Here is a 27,679-nt window from a genome sequence, read left to right on the forward strand (position 1 = left end):
AGCTTGGCCAAACAAAGTTGACTCTGGCCTGAACCCACACCCCCAAAAAGAAAAATCCACCTCTTCTGGGAAAAGACCCAATATAAACACCCTGCTCACCTAGTATGTCAATATTCAAAGGGAAAAGACAACATTGCTTTTCCAAGCGTAAAACCAAATGATGTAATGGATAAATAATTCCCATCGAATGAACATATGCATGCCATGTTTGCCTCTGGGTCACACGTCTGCTTTTAGCAAGTGTTGAGCAGACAGGTAGGTAGAAGAAGTGAGAGAGGAGACGAGGAGGAGTCGGGCGGGTCTGTTTATCTAATGCTTGGTTGAACATGGGTGTCTATTAACAATGTGAGATTTTCGGGGTTTTTTTTTCACCACCGCACCTACAAAATGCAAGAGGCTTATTCCCTCCCGTATTGTCGTCTTGTACGTGCAGCAGTCACTGAGTTGACAAGACCGCGGCAGGGAGACTTTGTTTTTACCTGCGACGTTCATCATCTCACTCATTCTGGTGGGAAAAAAAATCATCTTTGTATTTTCAGAACTCTTTGGCTGCTCTTTTTTTTTGGGACTTCACCTAGCGTCCTTCTCCAACTGAAATCAGTGGAATATTCCAGAGAGAGCATTCAATAATGCCAAAGTCATGGCTGGTGCTCATTTGGCTGAGTGGGACAGTTTTATCCGGGAACAGCATGTCACGTGACAAAGATGCACTTAAAGTCGATCAAACAGCAACTCAAGAAACTGGCATTGATACCTGGGTGAAATCGTCAGATTCTGACATGTCTTTCCTTACAGGTAAATTCTGGATTATTCTCGTACAATTCCAATGACTAAAACAATATAATGCTTCAGTTCTCAATTTTTGAAAGGTAAGGCAAGAGAAGACAATCACATCCCGATGCAGACAGAAGCGCAGCATCATGACTCCCAAAACCTGAAGGCTGCTAGACTAAAGAGAGACACCTGGTCGAAGAGGAAATACGCAGCCACAGTCGACTCCTTTGCATACAGAATAGTAAGACGTGATCCTTGATTGACAGTCACAGCTGAATTCATTCAACAATATATGTTATCGTGATTATTGTTTGGAAGTGGTTAAATTAAGAAATTACATATCTTAACGTTTCGTTTCAACATAGATTCAACACTGAAGCCGAACCATATCGCAACGTTGATTCACCCATATTTTGCTATCAGGAAACCTCCAAAAAGTTTAAAATTATTATTTTATGTTGCATTTTATATGGAAATTGATTATGGGCAAGAGCCCGGGAGACATTTTATGAGTTGTTCAGAAGCTATTTGATATTTTAAATCATAGTGTATTCAGGAATCACTTGCTGCAGTTATTTTTTGTTGTTGCTGTAATTCTCAGGACAACTATAATTTCCACTCCAAGTGCCTATTTCTGTTTTTGTGCATTTATTATTTGAAATATCATGTAGGGGACAGAAAAAATTGCACCGACTCTGGAATTACACATTCGCACATTTCTTTTGTTTGTTTACTGGTCTGCGTTGTGCAATTTCTAACGTGAAGGTTGAGGAACTGTACCACCGCTTTATTCATTATTAGGCAGGGTTAGGGCGACGCCTGGCGGGCTGGAGGATGAACAAAAAAGGAGACGAGGCAAGCAGGGCTTTAATGGATGTACTGAAGCAGTTTCACGCTGAGAAGACGCATCTGATGGATCAAGAGAAAGCGCGGGAGAAAGAGGAAGATGACGACGATGATGACGACGACGATGACGATGATGACGACGACGAAGAGGAAGATGAGGAAGAGGTTGAAACTTATTGAAAGAGTTGTGTTTGATATTCAGTGATGCATGTTGCTGACTTGTATGTCTCAGGAAGAAGATGAGGAGGAGGAGGAGGAAGAAGAAGAGGAGGAAGGAGAAGACGAAGGGAATGAGGAGGAGGAGGAGGAAGAAGAAGAGGCTACTGAAGCCCCTGGCAGTCAGACAGAAACATTTAGCATCTCACCAGAGTATCCTGTGGGTCAGTGTCAGACTGACAACACTGAAATCAGCTGCAGGGATGTCGGCATGACTCGCTTGCCAATCATCCACAACCTGGAGGCCACTAAGCTGGACGTGGGAGGTGTGTCGCTTTCAATTACGAATGCATCATTGGACCATCCACTATCACGCACCAATGCTGCTTTTTTCATTGGCTTTTCTGAAACATTTAATTTTATGAATGAATTACGCCCCTGCCTGTAGCTCTACATAGCATTTGTTGGTAAAGGTCATGTCAGGAAATGTGATGTTTTGCTTTTGACACTTTTAACAAAGATTCAGCAGATACCCATTTTTAATTGCATTTCAATTACATTGAAACATTTTCTAGAGTGCTTATGGTTTGCGAGTGAGATGGAGCTCTGACTTCGGGGCACACCCTGGACTGGTTGCCAGCCAATCACGGGGTCTAATCTGTTCAAAATGGTTTTTACTCTTAATGCTGGAGGGTCGCTCAAGTGACAATATGTGACTTGATGGTCTTAACTGGTTGCATCTGGTAAACGTACAAGGGTGCAGCTTGATTGGAAGATGCAGAGCCAGGGGAAAATGGCACAGCAACACAACGGCCTAGCTCAGGTCTCTTATGCGCCAACGAGGCCTAATCGAACACAACTTTGTGGAAACGAAATCCATCAAGGCATGGTTGTGGATTAAACTCATCAAAGACCTGATCTGAAATTGATATCGAAATAGACAGATAGATTCATGGGAAAATTCCATTATTTTAATTAGCTTTTAGAGCGGGTTTGTTTTTGGGGTTTGAAAATGCTTCATTTTAGTTTTTTTTAATTAGTGTTATTATTAAGTTTAGTTGTTCATGGCCAGTTTTTTTCTGCAAGGTTGTAAAAAGTTGGATGATGATGATAAACAGACCGATGTAGCTAGCTAGCCTGCGAGCTAGCTAGCCTGCGAGCTAGCTAGCCTGCGAGCTAGCTAGCCTGCGAGCTAGCTAGCCTGCGAGCTAGCTAGCCCGCGAGCTAGCTAGCCCGCGAGCTAGCTAGCCCGCGAGCTAGCTAGCCCGCGAGCTAGCTAGCCCGCGAGCTAGCTAGCCCGCGAGCTAGCTAGCCCGCGAGCTAGCTAGCCCGCGAGCTAGCTAGCCCGCGAGCTAGCTAGCTAGATATTCCGAATGAATGTAGGAAAATGTCCAACAGACACACTGATTGTCTTTTACGACTATATTTTCCATTCCTGTTGACGTAATGGCCACGTGTCCCCATACATTTGTCTGCATAATGCAACTGCTGCTGTATCACATAAGCTCATTGTCCTGCATGGTTGTCTCACCAAGAGAACAACATCCGAGTCATTCCTCCAGACATTTTCTCCGGCGTGCCAAAGCTGGAATCCTTGGACCTGAGCAAAAACCAACTGGATGATGATTCATTCAGCCGAAACCCACTGTCTGTGAGTAGCCTTGTACCTACACGTCTTTCCAGTTGCTCAAAATAGTGCACCCACAGAAAAAATGTCCATGTACCTTGTGGCTAAAACGTCATACTTTGGAGATCATACAAAGTAATGATGTCTTACACCAGCAGTTCCAGTAAAAAAATGGTGCCTTTTAAAGCCAAGGAGGAGAAGCTGTAGATTAAAAACCATGCCAAATGCAGCTTTGATAACATAGGCATGCTCAGTATTCCGATGAAGTTATTTTGGCATCGCTTTGGCATCTTGGAACATATAAGTAAGTTTTCAATGTATTTCATTGATGTCAAATACAAAAAGTCGCTTGCATCTCATTAAAATCAAAGGCAGTCTTCATCCTTTATGATTACAATAATTAGAGAGTGAGTGCTGGGAATCACATTAACTCATCTTTTCTAAGAATAACCTTCGGTCTAACCTCAAATTGACCACAGGCCAAACGCACACAAAGATCCTGACCACGCTCAAGCGGCCTTCTGCTTTCCGACCAATCATTGCACACCACCGTCAGCACGCTCTCACGCCATTGGCTGCCCGTACTCGCTGGAAAACAGCTGCAGCCAATGACGTTGAGGAAAGGAAATTATTTTTAGGGGCTTTTTTTTTTTTTTTTTTTTTACCCCCCTCCGCCCGCTGACATCCCAGTAATGACAGAGAACTGATGGACTGGCTCGAGGGACAGTGCCACGGATCCAGTCCACAGCTTTTAGATGACACGCATCAACCACGGCGGCTTTCGCTCAATGCCACATTGATAGGCTGTACCAAAAATACGACATGATAGATGATATGGAGTACTTGTACAGATTCTTTGGCTTTCTTTCACTTGGTTCATTTCTTTGAACTCTGTAATTCCATCTTAAAGGATGAAAATGATGGAGTTGAAGACAAGCATCTATTTTGTTCTCTGGCCGTTTCATTGCTCTTTTTGATGTGTTCTCTTTAGAACTTGACCTTTCTGAAGAAGCTGAACTTAGATGGCAATCAGCTCACGGTGATCCCCACATTGCCGCCGGCTCTTAAAGAACTGAGCGTCAACCACAACAAGCTACACACCCTCTCCTCTCATTGTTTCACAGGTAAATATTGTGTCTCTGTACATTAAACGGCAATCACGTCTCCATATGCAAATTGTGGTAATGATAGGTTTGTTGGCTTTAGGGTTGACTAACCTGTTGAACCTGGAGCTGGAAGGGAATAGCTTGCACGAGAGTGGTGTGTCACCTCTAGCATTTAAACCACTCAAGAAGCTTCGTCACCTCAAACTAGAGAACAATCGATTCCGTTCACTCCCCCATGGTCTTCCCCACTCTCTACAGGTGCAACCCTTCTCCTTTTAAAACCTCTTAAAAAGTTCATCCACCACCACCGTTATAATGCATTTGATTTTTTGTTCTTTTAAGTTGTTTTAAAGTTTAATTTTGAGTTTTTTTTCAAATTCAGTTAATTTTTAGAGCAGGTTTTGTAGTTTTCATTAATATTTTGGGGTGGTTTCAAAATGTTTTTTATTAGATATAGCAGTAACTTTAGTTTTTTTACGGTTCATTTCTTTTGTGCGAGATTGAAAAAAGATGGCTGATGGTGTAGATGTAGCTAGCTAGCTGATAGGTAGATAGCTAGCTGATAGGTAGCTAGCTAGCTGATAGGTAGCTCGCTAGCTGATAGGTAGCTAGCTAGCTGATAGCTTGCTAGATAGATGATAGCTAGGTAGCTTGCTAGCTAGCTAGCTAGATAGATAGATAGGTAGGTAGCTAGCTAGGTAGGTAGCTAGCTAGCTAGCTAGCTAGATAGATAGATAGACCAACCGTAGGTTCATTGGACACACTAAATTTCTCCTAGGTATGAGTGTGAGCGCGGATGGTAGTTCATCTTTGTGTGCCCTGCGATTGGCTGGCAACCAGTTCAGTTCTGTACCGAGCCTACTGCCCGAAGATAGCTAGGCTCCAGCACCTCGTGAGGCGAAGCGGTACAGATAATGTCGACAAAGACGAAAGGACATTTTCGCTGCGGTTTTTATGAGTTTTGTCAACCTAAATTGTAGTTTCAATAAATTGTCTTTTTGTAAAAGCGCACATTTTTATTTGATATATTTTACAAATACCTTTTAGTTTGAGCTATTTTGTTTCTTGTTGTTACTTATGGTAGCTTTGACATCCACAAATTGAAAAAGGAATGTGCTAAATTCGACCTTTATTCCCGTACATTGTTTCATTCCTTCTGCCTTTCTTTTTGAACAGACTTTAGAAATGGATGAAAATCTGATCGAAGAGGTGACGGAAGAGGCACTGAGGGGCTGCACTCATTTGAAAATGCTTGACCTGAGTCATAACCTCCTGCGTGAGGACGGTCTTGCGCAACATGTCTGGACCCGCCTTGGGTAGGTTGATCCAATCACATCCATCCATAACCAATATTTCCCGGCCTTTAATGAGTGGCGGCAAAAATCTAAACATACACTGTACATACATTTTCATACAACATACTGTAGTTCCTGTGTTGGGCACAAGGGGGTAGGTTGTCATTTCTTGGGATTATTCTGCATGCAATGTTGATTAATGGTAAAGTTGATGATGGAAAAGTTGGTTTAAACTTGTGGCAAAAGTAATACTCACTGACAGATCATTTGCTATTCTTGACATTAGTGTCAATACATCAGGCTATGATGCATTTGTATACACACCCACCCACACGCAAACACACACTTAGAATATAATACCCTACCGTAGTACAAATTACAGATCTTACAGTAGCTCGTTTTGAATTCCCATCATCAGTGTCAGTCATTTTGAATTATGTTCTTATGTTCTCCTTTTCATCACACGGACGCAGATTCTCAGGCTGAACGCTGAATATGAGTGTGGGGATGAGTGTGACCGAGGGAAATTGCGTGTCTCAATGTGTTTGCGAGGGTGTGTGTTTTTGTGAGTTGTGAATAAATATAGTTAATTCCTGTGGGTTTTTCCATTGCTCCTTGGGATTCTTCAGAACCACAGCGGGAACCTCTGGGAGGGCTGAGGAGAGAGCAAAACTGCAGAGAAAAAAGAATACAGTTAAGCACAGGGAGATTATACGGTGAAAAGCTACAAAAAGAGACAAATACGTAACATCCATTAAGAATGACGCATGCAGCAGCCTTAATAGATCCTTTCCTGTATTTTCTTTTCATTCAACTCAATTTGAATGATTAAAAAAAAAATCAGCAGGTATGTAAAATGAGGATTTTAAAATTGTGAAAAATCAAGTTGACATTTTAAAACCTCCAGTGGTTTGAATGTATCCCACCCAGTCATTGCGGGGTTTGCCACACCGCAACAACGAGGCGCTCTAACGCAGCCATGCCCGCCTGAAGCTCCGGTTCACACACTGGCTGTCAAGTTGTACTAAAAAAATTTGATCGTCGCCCTATTGTGTCTTACCCTACATGATGTATGCACTCATGGCTGACAATGAGGCAACCTAAAGCAGTCACGTAGACGCTAACAAAGTCGCTTAAGTTATCATACAGTGAGGGTGGGGTGACTCATGGTGCTCAAGTTGGTCACCAGGTGCCATTTTTGCTATGCCCTAAAAGAATCAGAAAAACTGAAATGGTGAAAAACAGTCCGTAGCTGGACTCACGTCGACAATTAAATCAAAATGGGGTGCCTTGCACGCATGAGTAAATGAGCGCTGCTTTGGTTCGTTGTATCGGTGGTTTAATTCACGCCGGCAATGATAATGAAAGTTTGAGCGGATGCTCTCTCAGGCAGTTCAGTTCAGCTTTCGTGACGACCTCTCTTGTGCTTTAGAAATACTCGTCACGGTATTGGTTTTTAATGTCACCTGCGGGGCGTGTCCCATCTCAAAATGTAAACCACTCATTATCCCTGAAACATTCACTGCACATGCGTGCAAAAGAAGCCATTTTGATTCAATCAATCAATCGAACTTTATTTGTAGGGCACTTTTCATACATGACAATGTGACACAAAGTGCTTCACATCAATAAAATCGCCGCGTTCATTGCCAAAGCCCGAAAGCTTGCCAGATCTCGGCTTCTGGACTTGTTCATGAGAACTGTCTGGATGAGTCGATTAACTCAGCCACAAAGTGTATGTTTTCACAAAAGCAGGTCATGGAGTGAATTTGGTTTTGTGTGACCACAATTAACATTTTGAACAATGCACAAAGAAAAGTGTGCCAATGAGCTCAGAGACGGCATTGCTCTCAATTTCCCTCATTAGTCCATCTGTGGGTTTTCAAAATAGATGTTCTAAGATTAGGCTGGGCTATCCGGAATTGAGTCCTAGGTTTTCCTCACGATCCCGTGTTGATGCCGGCACCATTATTGTCTCCACATCGTCTCGTCAGCTTCGCTCCTCCCCTTTCAGCCAATCGGCTTCTTCGTTTCCCGGGCGTCTTCTCCAGCCGTCTCTTGTCCTGTCATTAGTTTGTGTGCATTTACTTTCCACTGTTGATTCACTCTCGGTTGTCCTTTGGCTTCCTTGATGTGGTTTCTTGTGCTCCTATCTTGGAAAATCTCAAGTCACCCCCCCCCCGCCCCCTTCAAGTGCCCTGTGTGGGCTTTTTCGACACAAAAGTGTTTTTGACATGTTCCTGCCTCATCTTCCGGTCCACTGAGCCATGACAATGTGTGTTACGTGAACAGATGTCGTAGCTAGACAGCACGGTTGCACTTAGTGTGGCGTGAGACAGTCCGAGGCAGAGGCTGCTTTGCTCAAGGACACAATGTACGGCAATGTTCATCGAGTGAATTAGCAACAAGTCCAACTTTTCAACTCTTGGTCTGCAAACACAACTTGCGGGGTATGTTGACCCCCCCCCCCCAGCTAAACTCAGATTGGGGTTTTAAACTCAGGTTAAGGTTTCAAATTAAGGTTATAAATTTAGGTCATGATTTCAAAGTAGGGGTTTAAACTCGGGTTAGGGTTTAAAAGTAGGGGTGAAAAGGTTTAAAGGGAATGAAAGTTGAATTTCTAGGCACCACTGTATTCCAAAAATGGCAGCCCCTGTTGTTCCTTAAAAAAATTACAGAGTAAAATGATATTATTGATTCATAATTGTTCCCCATTCCCTTCAATGAAGATTACCGACAATTTCAAGATATTTGCTTTGAATCTCTTCTAGGTAATGACCAAATGCTTGCTTGTTTTTTTTTCCCCAGGAGACTTGAATCCTTGGACCTCTCTTCCAACCGGCTGACATCGATGGCCATGAATCTTCCTCGCCGTCTCCTCAAAGTGAAGCTCCAACATAACAACATCAGCCGCATCCCCGCTCACATCTTTCGCCACCTGCGCCCCGGCCTGCAGTCACTTGGTCTTTCTCACAATGCCTTGAGGGATGAGGGGATTGAACGGGGCTCTTTTGTCGGAACGTTCCGCTCGCTTGTTGAGCTCCTGTTGGACGACAACCATTTGGGGGAGGTCCCTCGTTGGGTTCGACAGTTTAAGAACCTTCAAGTACTGAGGCTGGATAATAACCATATCAGGTGGGAGTACTTTTTCTTGCAAAGATAAACTGTTAGATAAACTTCTTTTGTCTCTGTCAAAGAAATTCCAAGTAGTTCTGTTGGGCCAATTGAAATTCAGTATTTGTGATTTTTTTTTTTAATTAGCAAGGATATTATATGTAGAAAAAAAGGAAATTTAAACAGTCTATTAAGAATTGTAGTTTACTTTTTTTCATCATGCCCTCAGTATAAAAAAACTAAAACTAATACAAAAACTAATGAGCTATTTAGAGTATATTTAAAAAAAAATCTAAAACTAGTTCAAAAACTAAGCAGAACTAAACTAAAGCGAACACATTTTGAAAAATAAAAACTATGCAAATCTGCCCTAAAAACTAATTAAAACTATCAGAAAAACAAAAGTCAAAACGAAATAAGACCTAAATATAATGAAAAATCACCATTCTAAAGTTTGTTGCATGTTATGTTTTCAGGCTGGTGAAGCGCTGGGGAGTGTGTCATCCCCAAAATTCTGGCTCCACCTTGGCATCAGTGCACTTAGAAAATAACCTGTTGGTGGCGGACAAGATTCCCTCGAATGCCTTCGCTTGTCTCACAGATGCTCAAGGGCTTGTTATCTATCCTCAACGAGGGGATTTTCCGGTCATCTAGAATGTAGTGGGAAACCACAGGAAATGTTATGCATGCTGAGACTGAACAATTTCCAACAACATAAGTGGAATCTGCCCAAGACAACAACTCAACACTCTCCAAAAACAAACATGCTGTGCATGTGCTGCACTGAAAACCCCAATATTTTGCCATGGTGATGTTGACATATTTTCAGGGCAGCTCAAGAGGTCAACATGTATTCTTTGCTTTAACAGAATAATCATGTAAGTTATTTGCTACAAGGCCTAACCCAAACAACATTGAGTTTATATGAAGGGTAAGCAATTAGTTCATATTATAATATGTGTGAAAATAATGTTCTCAGCTACATATACTGATTCACTAAAGAGTATCATAGATCTTAACTATTTACAGGAATGCTAAAATTAGCCATTAATTTAATCGAATTTGGGTCTTAAACTGGACAATGAGTTTAAATTGGACCGGGAAATTTGTGGTTTTGTGAAATCCAGCTTTTTAAATCATAGGCAGCTGGTTAATCTCCTTTCTGCAAAGCATTTTGAAACAGTAATTCATGCCTTCGTCACATCTCGGCATAGCGTTTTGTTACAGCTCCCGCTGTTGTGAAATGTGCTATATAAATGAAGTTGTATTGAATTGTATTTTGCTTTCACGACCTTTGATAAACGTTCTTATCCAACCTTATCGTCATTAAATTTCTTTTTACAGAATGGAAGGTCAATGTTTGTTTTCATTTATAAATGTTTCATTTATATGATACAAACAAATATTTTTTTTTGCATGGGACAACTGCTTTCCTCCCCCTTTCATGCTTTTTATAATGTATTTTGGTCTGTATGGAATCGCGTAGTTACGTGTGACGTCATCACAGAATGCGTGTGAGTGTGTTAATCAACGTAAATGAGAGCTCTCCTTCGTAGCGATTTAAAGTTGTTCGTCTATACCCGAGTCTTCATTCCTACTTACCTGATATAGCGTTAGAAGATACAACACTTTGATCACACTACAACGGCCCAAATGCCCTTTTTGGCAGAGCCTAATCTTTGTTATGTGAGTGTAACGTCGATGTCTAATTGTTGGCCTTGTTCCCATTTCGGTTAGTGGATTCGTTTTGAGTGTGTTTTCGTTTTGGTTAGAACATGTTCATGTCGCTCTATGTGTGGCTGGTTTGTCTCCTTTTGAGTCTCTCTTGTAATTAGATTCTCATTTTTTTTGTTCATTGTTGATGGGATCATTGTCATCATGAGTTTGCAATTGCTCCTTGTAATATTTTGCACCCGTGTTCCTTAGTTTTTCATTTTTGCCAACAAATATCCTTTTTGAGACCGACTGCCCGTGACATCTTAATTTTTGCACATATACCGACGAATGCTCGTAATATTACATAATGCTGAAAGGCACAGTGTGCCACCTAGTGGTAAACTAATAGAATGCAACTACCCAAGTTTGAAGCATATGCAGTTTGAAGCACGTGCACTACGGGGCCTCAGAGAAAAAACGCTTCGCAAGCCTACAGCCATTTTGTCGAAGTCATTCGAGTTACGAAGTAAGTGCATTGCATTTGATGCACATTCTGTAGTCATGATGTTGCGGAACTATATTCACTAAGTGTGTCTCCTCCAGGTATCCGTAGAAGAAAGATGGCGGTGAAACATTGCAGCCGATTGTAGCCGTAGTGATGGACAAATGAAGCTTCACGAAGCACTCGCGATAATTTTTGAATCCTCTAGATAGAACTCCCGGTTTAAAATTGCAGTGAAAATGATAAATTTCCATTGCGATAGCTTTCATGTTAAAACAAAGAACACCAGGGGGAAAAAAAGTGCTTCACCAAGCTTAATTTTCGCATCACCACCTGTAGGAAAAGAGCACCCTAAGTAATTTAATTAGTGATCACTTCATCGATAATTACTTAAAAATATATATGTTGATGTGATAGAACATTTTTGTAATCTTATTGAAATTAATTGTGAGTTTTTTTTTAAATAATGAACAGTGAGAAATCAACAGTTCATTAGATGCTGTCCCTTTAATGTGGTCGAAAGTTGCTATGCAAATTGGTTTTGAAGATGTCTCTACTGTGTGCCACCTGCCTTCTGCATGGCCTTGATGATCATTCAGAACTAGGATTAAGACTATGAAATGCAATCGTTCAGCGAGTTCGACTGTAAATGTCATTTGTGCTTCTAAATTAGAGACGGACTCCTGCAGATCCTTAAGTAAACAGCGAGAGCAGAAGCAAGTTGAAAAAAAGCCGCTCTGAAAATTCTACAGAGCTGCTTTTGTGCCATTTACATTTATACGCTTTCTGCCCGGGCGAGTAATCACATGTTACATTTCTCGTTTTCAGCCTGGCGCATGCGGTGCAGCTTCCATTCTCTATAATTGTACAGTCATATTGCCAACAGCGTATTACTGTTTAAGAAACTGCTCATTCTCATTTATGCGGGAGTCGCTGCGCTTAAAAGCAGAAGCAAGATGCTTCACAAAAATAAACAAAATAAAAAGGACCAAAGAATATTAGCACTCCGTTCCCATCTCCCTTGCTATTCCACTCTTGTCTTAAATCTACTAACCTCCCTGTTCTGGGCTTGTCACGTTTGGTTATTTTTAAAATCTGACTGGCTTGCCATCCATCATGGTGTGTGTGACAGTGCTGTTAAACTTGCACCGCATTCAACAGATTTTTAAAAAATTTATCTTTGTGAACCGACTGTAATAAATTCGCTAGGCAGCAGCATGGTGCTTTTCGTCTCCGACGATGTATGTGTTCAGTTTTTAATTGTTTTTTTAAACTTATTATACAGAGACAAAAGTTCGAAGTGAATAACAAAAACAATGAAATTAAACACGTGCGCATCAGACTCTAATTTAATGTTGCCCTTTGTAGTTTGTCCGTTCAGACGTGCTGTAGTGTGACGTCACCGCCAATTTCCCCCGCTCGCTCCGAATCAGATGATTTGCATTTGATTGCGATTAGCCAATCAGAATGACCACTGTTTTACATACTGCAATTGATGGAACAAAATTCATTAAAATCCACATAATAATTTCTCAATTCTTTGCAATTTATAAGATTATTTTTACTTGGGTTTATTCCTGCTAGGGTTTTGAGTAGTTTTTTTTGCATTTTTCTCATGAACCCACGACTGTGATTGTTGTCACAAACAATAAATCCTCAGCCATTACTCGAACGACCGAATGGAACTTTACGAAGATGGACAGACAAATTTATGAACTTTGACGTCGTCCCGTACGCCTGGTGTCAAAAGACGCTGATTGTGATCCTCGCTTCACTGTTTGTCTCAGGAGGTAATTTGCCCCACTTACTTTGAAAATTGTTTTGGATTTTGTAAATTCCGTCGGTATGAATGTGTGCGCGGATGGTTGTTTGTCTGTGTGTGCCCTGCAATTGGCTGGCAACCAATTCAGGGTGTAACCCGCCTACTGCCCGAAGACACCTGGGATAGGCTCCAGCACCCCCGCGACCCTAGTGAGGAGAAGCGGTACAGATAATGGATGGATATGGACGTGACCACATTGCAGCTTTTAGAAAGTGAAAAAAACCCGATATTCCTAAAGCGCGTGTTTGTATTTTTGGACAAAAACCTATCTACTTACCTCTTAAATCGAGGCATATCTAAGTGTCTGTTCTCTGTGGGCATCTTTAACTCACTTACTACCATTGACGGCTATAGACGTCAAAGATCCATTTTTTTTTTTACGTCTTGTAGTGAATGAGTTAATATTCAAATCTTTGTTGTTGATTAGAATGCCCTCATTTATGTTACAAGTTGCCAAGAGTCAGGGCAACAAATGCAAGATAACGTGTTTCCTGTATGATCAGACAAAGGGCAAACAATCGGGTGCCCTAATACATGGAGGCGCAAGGGAGAGAGAAAAATAGAGTTTAATTTGGATGCCATGCCCGTCAGCCCCAGACTAACACCATAATCAACAAAGCCACAGAAAGAGAGGGATTTAATTTAAAAAAAACAAACAGAAACACAATGAGAGCTCAAGTAAGAATGCTGTCTGCAATGTATTTCATCCCTGTCAATCTCCCAGTATAGCACCAGGCTGGCCTGCAACGGTGGATTGTCCACTTTGAAACAGGAGTCCAGGACAGGAAGTCGCTGTTGAGCTAGATAGTGAGGCTGAATAATAGGATGTGACATTCAAAAAGCCCAAAACGGCGGCGCTCGGGGCCAATGTGTAGCTACTAGTTGAAAAATGCTTGAGCAGCTACTTGTTGGGCGAGGTGGGAAAATCTCCCAGATGGTGTGGCTCGCCAAACTGCATCATTTTGGGCGCTGGCAAACCAAAGAGGAAATCAGAGAGCCAGTGGAAATCAAGGAGAAAGCAGTGAGACGTGTTGATCGCCACTATCCCGCAAATATATTTGATCTGTCTTCTTAATGAGCCTGGAGGTGACACCATGTCCTCTTTGTGGATTTACAGTATGCTGTGAAACAAGCATGTAGGCTACTGCATGGGCAATTTAGAATACGAAAAACTAAAATGTTTATTTTGAATTTTGAAATTGGAATTTGTTTGGCATAAAAACAGTCTTTATATAGTAACAAACAAAGCACTTACTGTTAGTATGATGACCAGCCACAATATTAGGGAATCGAATCACCAGTGATAGGAAAAATGAAGCTTCACAAAGCACTTGTGATCGTTTTTGTCTCCTTCAGAAGTCACTCTTGGTTTAAAAATGTAGTGGTAATTTAATACATTTCCATTGTACGAGCATTTATCATTAAACCAAGCGCACCACCTAGAGGAGTAAAATTTTTTTAAAAAGATATCAAAAGTGCTTCATGAAGCTTCATTTTCCCATCACTACTATTCACAAAGGAAAACATATTGTATATTTAAAGTTGCCAATCGCAGCTACAAATTGACAGCAATTTATCGTGCCTTTGGCAGCTCTATGGTGCTCATCCATGTAAAGAAACATACGGTACTTAATACTGCTTAGGTGTCGTCTGTCTCTGTGAACATGCCCAATCATAAATATTGTCTTTTGTTGTTATAAAACTTTTTTTTTTTTCCATACAGCAGGAATTAAAGCAAAAGTGGTACGCCAGTTCTCCTCCTCCCCCTCCTTTATCCCCAAAAAAGGGGAGAAAGGAGGCTGGCTCGTTGACTTTATGGGCTGGAAGCCCTGGTTCGGCTCACAGTGGCACACGGTGGTGGAGGAGCAGAGGCTGGATGTCAGAGGACCACAGAGAAATACTGTAATAATCCCTGAATGTGATGAACATATAAAACCAATAATCTGCGGGATAATCTGACGCACAGAGGGAGGCAACACTGTTCTACCTACTCTTGGAATTTGGAATTAATATCAGAGTTCTATCAAAAGGTAGGAGATAATGTTTTTTTTTTTTTTTAATGTAACATAATCCTTTAATTGTGACTTTCGTATCGGGTGTACCATTATCAGGCGTGCACAGAAATGTGTGTAAACATGATTTGTTTCTTGTCACCATTGAGAAGCAATACAGCAGGCGGGGGCAAACTACGGCCCGGGGCCCACACGAGGCCTGTTAAACATTTTAATCCGGCCCGCCGAATTAAAAAAATAAATAAATAAAAGAATAAACCTTGTTCATGTTTTATTTTCTAAATGCAGTGTTTTTTCAAAGATATCTATATTGTTGTAATGCTTTTGTTCACTTTCATTTAAAATTCAATGTTTTTTGTTTTTTTTCTCCGATGCGGTGAGTTTACCAAAACACTCCATCCATCTGCTCCTGGTCCGGCCCCTCGGTCAAATTTTAGAACCCATTGTGGCCCGCCAATCGAAAAGTTTGCCCACCCCTGCAATAGAGTTTAAAGTACAGCTGCTCTGCATGATGCAATTCCTAAAATGTGACAATTTGCATTTTTTTAAAAAAATTCAATATTTATATTCACAGTTGTTTTTTTAGGGGGGAAAAAATACCACTTCCTTTGTTTCCTTAATTTTGTTTGTAACTTCCCTCCAAATAATTGCACTCTAATCATTTCCATCAGCGTCACTTGGTGGGTGTCCCAGATCAAATCAGTCACATCTGCCTTCAACCTTTATTCCACATTTACACCAGATGGCGCAATCTGTTCGTAAAGACAAAATAATGTCTGGAACTCACATTCCGATCTGTTTCTTAAAATTGCCATACCCTTTTTTTTCTCTCATCAGACTCTCCAAATACATCTGTTGACGTTGTGTTCAAGGTGTCGCATGGTAGAAAAAAAAAAAAAAAAAAAGAAATACCGTCTCCCCCGGTGGCCCCATTCGGTCTTTTGGCCATGACCTCATGTCCACCGTATGAGCCAGTCATGCCATTGAGTCACCTTAACTGCGCAAAGACAGAGCAAACACTGTGGTGGCCCCGGTCAGACACTGTCAATGAAACGTGTCTGTTTCCTGTCTCTTTACTTTCCCCGCTTATTAGACAGTCTGTGGCTTTACCGACGCACATTCACCTGTCTCTCTCAGCATCCATCTCAAACTCGTGCATCCTCGGCGATAATAACACCCAGCTCTCCAAAGTACTTCCAATTGGGAAGGTCTCACAGGCTGTTCTGGTTCTTTTGTATGCAGCTTTGCTCCCTGCTGTTTTCCACCACATCCAAGCTTGGCGGCCTCAGAGGAGCTGCCAAAGGCGTCCTTTTTTTAGGAGGCAGCAGTCACCAAATTACAGCCGCTGGGGCACTTTACTCCACCCGGAGCCTGCTACCGGACCCGCCTAGCTCAGCCTGTGTGAGGAGGTGTGTGACTAGAAGAGAACATTATAGAATAGAACAGAAGCAAATAGGCCTTGATTAGTTGCCCATTGAGGAGATTTCGGTTTTAGAGCAGCAAATTAGACAATGGCAAAAACAGAAGTGAATTCGAGTTCGTGTAGATGTGCATGTGACAAAAAAGCAATGGCAGCACTTTGCGGCCCAACCGTTTGTGTGTGTTGGGCAGAATTGAGAAGTCAGCTCAGCCAAGCCCTTTGAAGAAGGGCTTCATCCCCCCCCTCGGACCAAAACACCTTACGTGCGAACGGTGGTGAGTTTGGCCCGCAGGCGAATACTTGTGAGTTTTAAGTTTGTGTTGTTCTAGCTTTATTGGATTGCATTTTATATTGGATTTCTGTTCAGAATAACACTGACTTGTTACAAAACACTTTCTCTAAACATCATAAAATCCCCTTGGTGCAACTCGGGCCATGAATAGATTTTCCCTCCACATAACAATAAAAAGTTGAAGCTGCAATTGACACTTTACGGTCACTTTGTCTGCCCGTTTTTTAATCAAATTTCAGCTTTGACCTGGCAGGTTTCACTAAATTGGCTTGTGAACGCTGACCTCCCTTTGCATCACCTGATGGTATGTTATGGGAATATTATTAGCCTACAATATAATATAATGTTACCATTAACCGACCGACGACGTAACTACCAAAATTCACCCATAGAAAAACCGCCCCTGACATATTTCACCATATGATCTCCACTCATATCATATCTCCACTTTCCATCCTCCCAGGGTTGGTGAACAATGACGTGGCAACTCTTGCTTAACTTCCGACCCAATCTTGAAGATCTGCCGGTTTGGCAACTGAGCCATAGAAAATTGGCAAAATGGCAACCTTTCTGAAACCTCAGCTGCTTGTGGTACAAAATGTGAATGACACTTGGCTTGCTTCAATAGGCAGCATATTATTTGCCTTGTGCAAGAGAGAGAGAGAGTGAGGCTACATTGTATAAGCAGTTTGGTGGATCAAATGGATTGAAAAAAACGCTTCCCCACAATTAATTTGAATAGTACCAACATTACCGTTTTTGGGCCATTTTCATGTGGTTTGAGTCTCAGTCACAAGTAATGAGTAGTTTGATTTCAAAGGGTGACAGTGCGAGTTAAATGACTCACTTAAGACTCAACGCAGTGGACTGTATGCCAGGAGGATTATTCTCGCCACACAGGCTGCAGACATCGTAAAGCGATATTGAGCTTGACTCGGGCAAAACCTGTCTTGTGGGAATGATGTAATGTCAGATATTAGTGATGGGTGGAAGCTCTGACAGGTACCCAACACATAATGGATTGTACATATAGAAAATGTCCCGCTAATTTCAGAGGCTTGGGTTTGAGACACTGATGGGCAAATGAAGCTTCATGAAGCACTTGTTTTAACCTCTGACTCCTCCAGATGGTACTCTTGTTTTAAAAATGCAGTGCAAATGTAATACATTTCTACATCTAGCCTTTACCTTGAAACTAAAAGCAACATCTCAAGGAGTTAAAAAAAAAATATCACAACTGCTTCATGAAGCTTCATTTCCCCCATGACGAGTGTGAAAACCTTAAACAAGAACTATGCATGGAGTCGAAGTGCAGAAAAATGCCGTAAATGGAATTCAGTGAGTGAATGTGGGTCACAAAATGTTAAAAGTGTGTGGATGTTTGAGCATCATGGACCCACGCATTTTTCCGAGAGGATAACTGAGGCGTGGTCATCTGTGGTCGTTTTATTGGTTTCATTTTGGATGGAGTTAAGTGTGCTTAACTTCACTTTAGGCCAATGTTTCATCAGCCATTTCCTCTTTTCCTTCATAATTTCCCTGTCAGGCCTCATGATTTACCCATCAGTGCCTAATTGTCTCATCGGTTTACATCTTATTTCATGTGTATTATCTTTGTCCATTCTTCTTGTCTCCTTTATTTCGTCAAAATGTGAAAAGTTGCAGATATGATGAGCGGTCATTTAGCAGACCAAATGATCCCAACCGGAGTGGCCGGGATATAGAAAATTGCTTGCTTGCGTTTATTCCTTCCCATCTTTTATTCCTCTTTCCAATTCTTTTCCCCATGAACCCTCATCTGACGCCACATTCAGACAAACGGCAGACAAATCATTGGTTTGACTATCGAAAACCCTCTGATTAAGGCGCACGCTTTTAGATTGGCAATATATTTGTGATATCGACCATAATTTTGTGCTGCGCACGTTGCAGAAATTGTAGGTGTCCGTTGGTGTTGTGTTGCCGCTTTTCTCTGTGTGCCATTGTGCGATGCTGAACAAATGTGTCGCCGTGGCTGGGTCCCGTTGGCTTCGTTTTTCTGACCAAGCCGAGGCCACGGCTGTTATTTCTTTGCTGCCAAACGGTATAATTTGACTGCTATTTATATTGCAGGGAACGGTCCGCAAGGTCCAGATCAGGTCCACGTCGTTGCAATCCATTTTTTTTCTTCATTTAAAATAGAAGAATAGAACTGTTATTTTAGTCTCCCACCTCCCCATTCTCTCGAAGGTGGTGAACCCACTATAAGGTGAACGGAAACCAAAAGAGTTTTTTTTCACTGACAAAGGCATTTTTTGTAAGAAGCCAAGTTAATTAATTGCCCGCTTAACAAACAAAACATGTATTGAAATTTAAATTAGTGTGTGGAAAGGTTTGCACATGCGGAGTACACAAAGTGTGCAAATGAAGCTTCATGAAGCACTTGTTATAATTTTTGCCTCATTTAAATAGCACTCTCGGTATAAAGTTGCAGTGGAAATTTAATACATTTCCATTTCGGTGCAAAGAAAAAGGAAATTTCACGAAATTTTAACATTACTTCAAATCTAGAAATTACATTTACAGATATTTTTTTTTTTAATATTTTGGGCTTTTTAGTCACGATCCTTATACATTAGGTGAAAACCATTAATTAAAAGAAATATTAACAGCCAGTGAAAATCCCGGAACACCCAACAGTCAGACTGAATGTCTTCAGTATCTCTGCGTCAGTCTCTGTCGTAACTATCAACTGAAATTTTTTTAAACCCCAAATTGCTCGTTATCATCCTTCTGATACTCGTCAAGTGCCTACTTGATCTGGAATATGTTGCAAACCAGAAGGAGCTGCTGGTGCGGATGGCATGCAGGCTCAGTTTGTTGGCATCATAAATAAAACAGAACACCAATTTTGGCGCCCTGTGGAATTCTGCGGCTGTGGATGAGAAAATCAGTTCACACGACAACGCTTGCGAACTGAGCTTTTGCTTCATGATGGGATTAGCATTGATGCTAAAGAGCAACACTTCCAGCAGTATGGCTCAATTTGTGGGGTCAATCTTAATTTTGTAATAATTTAGGCAGCACAGGCGGAATAAATCAAGTCAACATAGGCGTCCGCGTGTTAGTAGATTTGAATATGCAGTCTGACAAAAGGGGCTTCTGCTGACATGCTATTTGAGAAGAACGCACACACTTGCACTTGCTCTTAGAACCGTTTCCTCTGTGAATGAATTGCATCTTTGTAAGGCTGCACCATTGCAATAATTTCCACCTCTGAAGCCACGAAGAGACCTGACCTCAGCTCGGTGTGCAGGAAGCAGACGGTGGCATTTTGCGGTTGGAGTGGCTTCAGTTCCCTCAACGGATTCTTGGGTCCCTCTTGGTGCAGTGTAAACTTGCGAGCTGTGTAGTTTAGAATCATCAGACCGTATCATATTATTACAAAGTGCGTTAATCACTATACTTAGCTCGCAACGCACCAGCAATCATTGACCGGTTAGAAGGCAAAGGGAAAAACATTTGCGATTGGCTTAGCTCTCGCCGTCTTCGGGTGGGAACGCGTTCATTTTAGGTCACGCGAACATGTCAGGCTTGTAAAGAGTTTAGGGACGATGTGTCAATAGTGGCTTCGTGATTTGTCATTTTCCGTTATAATTAGTGTCCAGTGTCATTTGTTTCTGTTGGTGGTTCTGAGTGGTGATGAACACAATATTAGAAACGTGTCCTCATATAATATATATATATATATATATATATATATATATATATATATATATAAACCTGCGAGTGAGCTGTTTAAAAAAAAAAAAAAAAATCTCATCAAATGTGCGTGGTAATTGCAAGTGGCAGCTTTACGAAACGTTACCACAGACGTACTCGTAATGTATCAAATTCTGCGCTTCTTCATTTTACTTTGCTTTGTTTCCTTTGAAGGTGTCCCGAACGAAGATGCAGTCCTGTTGTTCCTTCCTGCTATTACTATGCGTGGCCCAGCTGCTCTCCCCATCCGCTGCCCTGCCGTTCGAGCAGAAAGGCTTCTGGGATTTTGCCTTGGACAGTCTGGACATTGACATGAAGGCCATGATGAAGGATGAGGAAGAAGGATCCGCCATTGAAGAGTTGCCCCCTCCTGACATGCCCATGTGCCCCTTTGGCTGCCAGTGTCGACTCAAAGTGGTCCAGTGCTCTGACCTCGGTCAGTGAGAGTGTACTTGAGCTTGTGTATGTGTGTGAGTGAGTAAGTGTGTTTATATGTGTTGTGGGGACCTGTGTGTGTATTTGTGATGTGGGGACCGGGGTGGGTTAAAACAAGGAAATGTATCTGTGACACTTGTCAACACAAAACGAGCAAGGTCTTCAAACGGGCCCGTGGGGAAAGCGAATTTGATGAGTGAAACACAACTGAGTCACACGCTGACTGAAGGTCTGAGCATTGCCTGACTCTCACCACTCCTGAAATCAAAGCCTTCTTTTATTCTAATATCAAACAGATTTATCCCTTGGGATAGTATATTTTGACAAGGGAAGGCATCTCCATCGGGGATTTCTCCGTTCCAGATTCCGTGCGCAGATACTGAGTGGAAGATGAGGTTTTGTCGGAAAATAAAGCGGAGCTGTGATGGGAACCGGAGAAAGTTGTCGGATTGAGAGGGATCAAATGAGTGAAGGATTGAGGGCAGCGGAGAGAAAATCAGTATGATCTTGGGCAAATAACAGACACTTACAGGATATGATGGGAGGAGACACGCTATTTCATGTTCGGGGCAAAGGGTTCCCACAAGAATTTAGTAGGAAAGTGTAGTGCTCACTTTCACCCAAGGTAAATCAAATCCTACTGGATCTCTTGATTTTTAAAGACATTTCACTTTCTACTTTACTACGCTCTGGGATTAAAAGTGAAACATCTTCATCAATCAACACGGTCCAGATGCTTGAACCTGAACTTTTTGATGTCCATAACCGGTCTAATCAAAAACATGTTCAAACCATTTCCACCTACATACACGTCCGCGTACTTAGAATTTGCATATCACTCTCACCCTCACCTACATTCGCTGGCCTCGGGTGGAAACCTCACATCTCCACAACAATCACTTTTCAAGAAACCAAACTCCTCGTTTGTTGAGCCATTGCCATTGTATTTTCAAAGAGCGCAAGTCATTTTTAACACTTTAAATTGTTAAAAGAACAGAGCTGCTTTGGGACTGACCAATAGTATTAATTTGTGAAAAAAATATCAAATTGACCAAAAACTCAACATGATGAAAACTAAACTCCCAAAAACATGATGCTCATCCAATCACATCCTGATTTTAAGTTTGATAGACAGTGTTGCTATCACCAAAAATAAAATAATCTGCCATACACGCAGGTATGAAGATCCCGTTTCAACATAACGCTTCTGTTGATTCATCACTTTCTGAACTCTCTGTATTTACCGTGGAGCACTGCTGTTTCTGCAGAGGATAAATGTGGAAGCATATAATTTCCTGAATGCTTATTTAGAACAGATGTGTGTTCGGCAGTGGCGTCTGTCTCCTCTCCGTGTGCATCCCCACATGTTGTTCAGTATTTCTCTGGAGGGGCGCTGGGGTCTGAAAAGGTGCCAGTTTTGTCGGTCTGTGGTGAAGCCTTTGAGCTGTGGCGGCTTTATGGGTGAAATCTGCGGTTTGGGGTTTTAGGTCACTGGCGATGAGTTTTGATCGGAGTGCTTCTTGAATCTTTGTTCAACTTTTGTTTATGTGGAACTTTGATGCGGCATACCACGTTTGAAGCAGATTAATAATTTATTTTTATAAGCACCCTATTGGTCAGACATATTTATGAATACATTTGCATTTATTGTATGATTAAGGCGAGCTTGCAGCTTAAATCCTTTTCAGTACCGTTGACGTGGATTTGAACCGAAACTGGACGGCACTGCGACGTTCGATCCCTGGTGGCGAAAGGGAGGGCGTGGCTGGTTCCAGCCAAAGCCGTATCTAAACTTAACTCTGAATGGACAGCTGTGGCTGCTAGATGCGGTTGGTGGAAGGCCTGGATCCCAACGGGACAGCTGGCACGGGCTGCCAAGCTGACCTGCTTGCACCGTGCACGCCGCCCAGATGAGGTTCGCTTGGGCAACAGACGGCATTTGATACACACGTGCATTTTTCTTTTTTGATGTGGTTAATGATCAAGTCAACGCAGTGTCATTCCACTCGAGTGGCAAAATATTGAGGCACTCAGTGATGGTGTGACCAATCCCGAGTGTAGTCCACCGTAGTCAGCTAGGATAGCTCACCAGTGACCTGGAACAGGATTAGCAGTAGAAAAAAATAGTTGGATATCTAGCATATAATTAAAAAAATATTAATAAATAATATAATAAAAATATTTTTTTTTAATTTTAAAGTCGCAAAAAAATATGCTTAACAAACCATGGTGCGGCTGCACATTGTTCCAGTTTTTGTGTACTCATTTTTATTTTATTTTTTATCTTTTGCAGCTGGTATAAGACACTCAAAATCGTCACGTGCCGACAGGGTGCCAGCTTGTGTTGTTTCCTTTTCATTTAACAGAAAAGCTTGATACTGATGGTGCTTAAATTGCCGCCTTTGTGACTTGAAGAGCGGAAAACATCTGGTGTCCCCATCTGGCGTGCGTGTGTGTGTGTGTGTGTGTGTTTGTGTATGTAAGTGTGCATGTCTTTATATGCATCCTTTATAAGCCTATCTCTCATTTAAACAACTCCGAAACCCCAAGTGCTCATTTGACATCATGCGGCACTCTGATTGGTTTAATTCGCAGGGCCTAGAACACACCAGCTCCTTCATTTTCCTTCCATCTAAGTCGGGATATCCTAAACGGTGGCACAGTGAACGCAAAGTAGCCTTTAAGGGTTTTGCTTCACAAGTTCCTCATAGAAGAGTTTAATGGAGTGTGGCTCCCTTTTGTGTTTTTCTTGGTCTCCAGGTCTGAGTGAGGTGCCAAGTAATATTCCTCCTGACACCAGATTCCTGGACCTCCAGAACAACCACATCACCGAGCTGAGAGAGAATGACTTCAAGGGCCTCGCCAATTTATATGTAAGACAAACATACAGTCTGGTTGAGATCTGGTGGTTGCGTCACCGACTCAGCTGTATCGATGGTGTGAAATATTTAAGAACATCCATTTTGTAGATGAATGAGATGTTTTTTTTTTAAGATCCTTTTTTTTGTGTGTGTGTTACATCAGTCCTAGACTCTCTGTATGTTTCAGGTGGTACAATATTCATCTTGATGGCGTCAATACAGAACATTGTTTTCTCTCGTCTTTCACAGGGATTATCTCTGAGGAACAACTACATCTCCAAGGTCCACCCTAGGGCATTCATTCCTCTTCAGAGCATGCAGAAGCTCTACTTCTCCAAGAATCTTCTGACCACCATCCCCAAGAACTTGCCTCGCTCCTTGGTGGAGATCAGGATCCACGAGAACCAGATCAGGAAGGTGCAATCTGGTGCTTTCTCAGGACTGGGCAACATGAACTGCATAGGTGAAAAAAATCTCAAAATCAACTCTGCGATCCACTGATGATTGAAGGTTCGTTGTTTTGACTCAAAGTTCTTTCTTGTTTCTTGCAGAGATGGGAGCAAACCCCATCCAGAACAGTGGTTTTGAGCCTGGTGCCTTCAAGGGTCTGAAACTGAACTTTTTGCGCATATCAGACAGCAGACTGACTGGTGTGCCCAAAGGTAGGTCATTACTCTGACAAGCAAAATATATTTATGATAGTCATCATGTGAAAAGAGAACAGCGGTTAAATTGTAGGTAGATTGCCTCGCATGACGTTTCCAGGTTTGTAGGTTTTAAAAAAGTCAACCATTGCTATTCCGACTACGTCAATGAGCTGTGGGAAATATTTCTGTCAGTTTCAGCAGAGTTTTTTTTTTCCTTTTCAGATCTCCCTGAGAATCTCCATGAACTCCATCTTGACCACAATGAGATCCAAGCCGTGGAATTGGAGGACCTGAAACGCTACAAGAACCTGTTCCGGTAAACTCCAGCAACGGGCCTTTTCAACCTTTTTTTTGATCAACATATAACAAAAAGTTTTGGATTGTAGGGCCACACAGATGCTAAGGTGTTTGCACGGCAATGAACTAAGTGTCACCTTTTGGTGGAGGCAGTCGCTTCATTTCAGACAATTCAGACGGACACAGCAGTGGTTTTGAAAGCCAACCTCCAGAATTTTAGAGACCAAAAGAGTAGAGTAGCCTGCCAACAGTCCTGACCTCAACCCTATGTGGAACACTTGTTTGCACCGAAATAATCTACTCCAAAACAATTGTGAACTTTTTGTATTGTGTTTATGTTCTCCTTTGTTATTTCAAAAGGATTAAGAATTTTGGAGAAGCAATGAGAGCAGGTCAGTGGGGATTTTGCTGTTGTGGGTGTGTGTTTTAGTTTAAGTTTAGTTTTAACTTAAATACATCACATCCATCCATCATCTGTGCTACTCTTCCTCACGAGGGTCGCGGGTGCGCTGGAGCCTAGCCCAGATGACAACGCGCAGTCGGTGGAGTGCTGAACTGGCACTGTGTATTTAACAAAACCGCATTAAATTTGATTTAAGAAAGGCTGCTAGCTTATCGCTAACGCACAATGCAAAACCTCATCGACAGGCTAATAAAACTAGCATTGATGCTGCAGTTATAAGCCTTTAAACGATACAAAAATAACATTTTTTTCCACACTTAACTGAGATTGAATTCTTCTGTGGGTGGTATATAAATTGTCTGAGTGTATTACACTGCCCCCTAACGGCCAAGGCGCATATACCAAAATTAGCAGCACAAGGTGGATTGAATTATTATGATGCTTAGACTACAGTGGCCGAGAAATGTCTCAACAATTTCAAAAGCCACTACACAACAACATTGAACACAATTCAGGAACAATTTACACTCCTGTCCGCTTTTGCTGCAGGTTGGGACTTAGTTTCAATCACATCCGTAACATAGAGGGTGGAAGTCTCGCCTTTCTACCAAGGCTCAGAGAGCTGCATCTGGACAACAATCGTCTCTCCACTGTTCCCAAAGGCCTCCCAGATATGAAATACTTGCAGGTGAGTCGACAGCAACCACCAGGCATGTTGTGTTTTTGCAAGGACATGCCACAAGTGTTCTACTTTTTGCTCTCAAGGTGGTGTACCTTCATCATAACAACATCGCCAAGGTGGATTTGAATGCCTTCTGTCCTAAAGGAGCAGGAATGAAGAGATCTTTCTACCATGGCATCAGTCTCTTCTCCAACCCTGTCAACTACTGGGAGGTGCAGCCCGCAACATTCCGCTGTGTCAGCGACCGACTGGCCGTCCAGTTCGGAAACTACAAAAAGTAGAGGAGGGTGCAGAGTATGAGGGGCAAGTGATGGAAAAATGAAGGCTAAATTTTAAATAAATTCTCCAAATATTTGAAAATATTACTATTTTCTTTATTTATAGTTTTTCTTTGAGGGGAGGGAAGCGGATAACACAGACGAAAAGCATACATTTTAAGATTACAGTTAAATTTTATGATTTTTTTTTCTATTTAAATTTCATTTCAGTTCAAAGGATAATTCGCATCCAGGAAGAATGTTTGTTTTGATCCAAAATAGCAACAAAAAAATAACTTGCACAATGTCGCTTTTTGTGATTTTTTTTTTTTCATATGAAAATTACTCCCACCCCACCCAAAAAAAAAAAAAAAAAAAACTGAGAAGCCACCTTATAGATTTTTACATCTCGAAACATTTTCTTTTTATGACTGAGTGACGTACTATTGGATAGTTGCTCAGATCTTTTCTTTAAATTTAGCAATTTATGGTGTTAACATTGAACACTAGATGTCGCTCTTTCAACAACACTTGCAGAAACAGACAGTAATTCACGATCAGGTGGTTCAGTCACGTGTTTTCTTCCGACTTGGGGTTCACTTGACTGAGCGTCCTCTTCTCAGCAGTAAACATGTTTGAAATTGACCTGACTGAACCTGCAACCTTTCTGTGTCAGGAGACTCTCTTGTGCCTTTTCTCACTATTTCGCTGTCTGTAGTCCTTGAGGGGGCACTGAAATTGTGGGCGTGTGCCCCATTTAGAGCAACACACACACACACCAGCTTTGCTTATGGACTCTTAAAAAAGTATTGTGTACGCATAGTGCTGCAAACGAAAGTAGTGTTGATGCATTGTTTTGCACAGATTTCTGCTCACTTTCTTTCTGCTCGGTCATGCAAAAGCGCTTTTACCATAGAAATGTCCTGTCTTCATTCTGTAATTTGAAGCTACTGCTGCATGTGAATAAAGACATTTCGAAATGCTGCATTAAGACAGAGCGCAACCGCTGGGTCCAATATCATATTGCAGAAATATTAAAAAAGGAGAACGTTTCATAGATGAATCAACCGCATTCTATTATCATCATCATCATAGTCTAACTGTTATTATTTTAGATTGTTATAGAAGATGTCATTATTGCAGTTTACACATACTGGCTTGAACACATGAATCTGTCGTCAATTTAAATCCGTATCTTATGTTTAATGGTGCTATATGTACATTTTTTTTCTTTTCCAGTGTAAACCTTCACAGATTATTACCAACACAACAGAATGCAAATAAATTATGTCAAAGATGTCTATGTGCCATTTTGCAGCGATAGGTCTGTCAAATGAAGTCAATATCTATCCATGTAATCCTATTCACCATCCACTTGGGGTGTCATAATCATTTAAAAAAAAAAAAATATGGGTCACTTGTTTTTAATACCTGTCGATACCTAGTTTCTATACAATACCTCAGCAATTCATTAAGAGAAAAAAAAGAGTACCCACAATACATACATATACATATACACGCACACACACACACACACACTATATATATATATATATATATATATATATATATATATATATATATATATCAGAGTTGTCAAAACTAAAGTGTTAACTCTGGAGGTTAATTGTCAAAAGGTTAACACAGTTAAATATTTTAACTTAGTTAACTCAGCTTTATTTACTTCAAAAATAATTTGCATACTTAGCAAAGCATGCACCATAATCAGCTCTA

General features: G+C 41.4%; 2 protein-coding genes across 5 annotated transcripts; both read left to right on the forward strand.

Moving 5' to 3' along the window:
- The first annotated feature begins 424 nt into the window (after positions 1–424).
- On the forward strand, positions 425–10,233 carry LOC148339691 (extracellular matrix protein 2). The gene is made up of 10 exons (XM_088291069.1): positions 425–795; positions 870–1,015; positions 1,576–1,785; positions 1,853–2,102; positions 3,312–3,427; positions 4,395–4,527; positions 4,610–4,767; positions 5,686–5,825; positions 8,613–8,939; positions 9,395–10,233. The coding sequence occupies exons 1-10, from the start codon at positions 630–632 to the stop codon at positions 9,570–9,572; spliced, it is 1,824 nt and encodes a 607-aa protein (XP_088147195.1). The 5' UTR covers positions 425–629; the 3' UTR covers positions 9,573–10,233.
- A 2,486-nt stretch (positions 10,234–12,719) lies between these two features.
- On the forward strand, positions 12,720–27,244 carry bgnb (biglycan b). 4 transcript variants are annotated; one of them, XM_088290249.1, is made up of 10 exons: positions 12,723–12,866; positions 14,622–14,928; positions 16,153–16,319; positions 20,538–20,799; positions 23,559–23,671; positions 23,909–24,122; positions 24,211–24,321; positions 24,529–24,622; positions 25,556–25,694; positions 25,772–27,244. In XM_088290249.1, exons 4-10 carry the CDS (start codon positions 20,553–20,555, stop codon positions 25,967–25,969), a joined length of 1,116 nt encoding a protein of 371 aa, XP_088146375.1. In that variant the 5' UTR covers positions 12,723–12,866; positions 14,622–14,928; positions 16,153–16,319; positions 20,538–20,552; the 3' UTR covers positions 25,970–27,244. The 4 variants fall into 4 exon arrangements, with proteins under 4 accessions (XP_088146374.1, XP_088146376.1, XP_088146375.1 ...); XM_088290248.1 differs by lacking the exon at positions 16,153–16,319 and having other exon boundaries at positions 12,720–12,866; positions 14,625–14,928; XM_088290247.1 differs by lacking the exon at positions 16,153–16,319 and having other exon boundaries at positions 12,726–12,866.
- Positions 27,245–27,679: the final 435 nt, after the last annotated feature.

This window comes from Idiotropiscis lumnitzeri, chromosome 3 (genome assembly GCF_059441095.1).
Source record: "Idiotropiscis lumnitzeri isolate Australia: NSW breed Sydney's pygmy pipehorse chromosome 3, RoL_Ilum_1.0, whole genome shotgun sequence".
In the NCBI taxonomy this organism is placed as follows: domain Eukaryota; kingdom Metazoa; phylum Chordata; class Actinopteri; order Syngnathiformes; family Syngnathidae; genus Idiotropiscis; species Idiotropiscis lumnitzeri.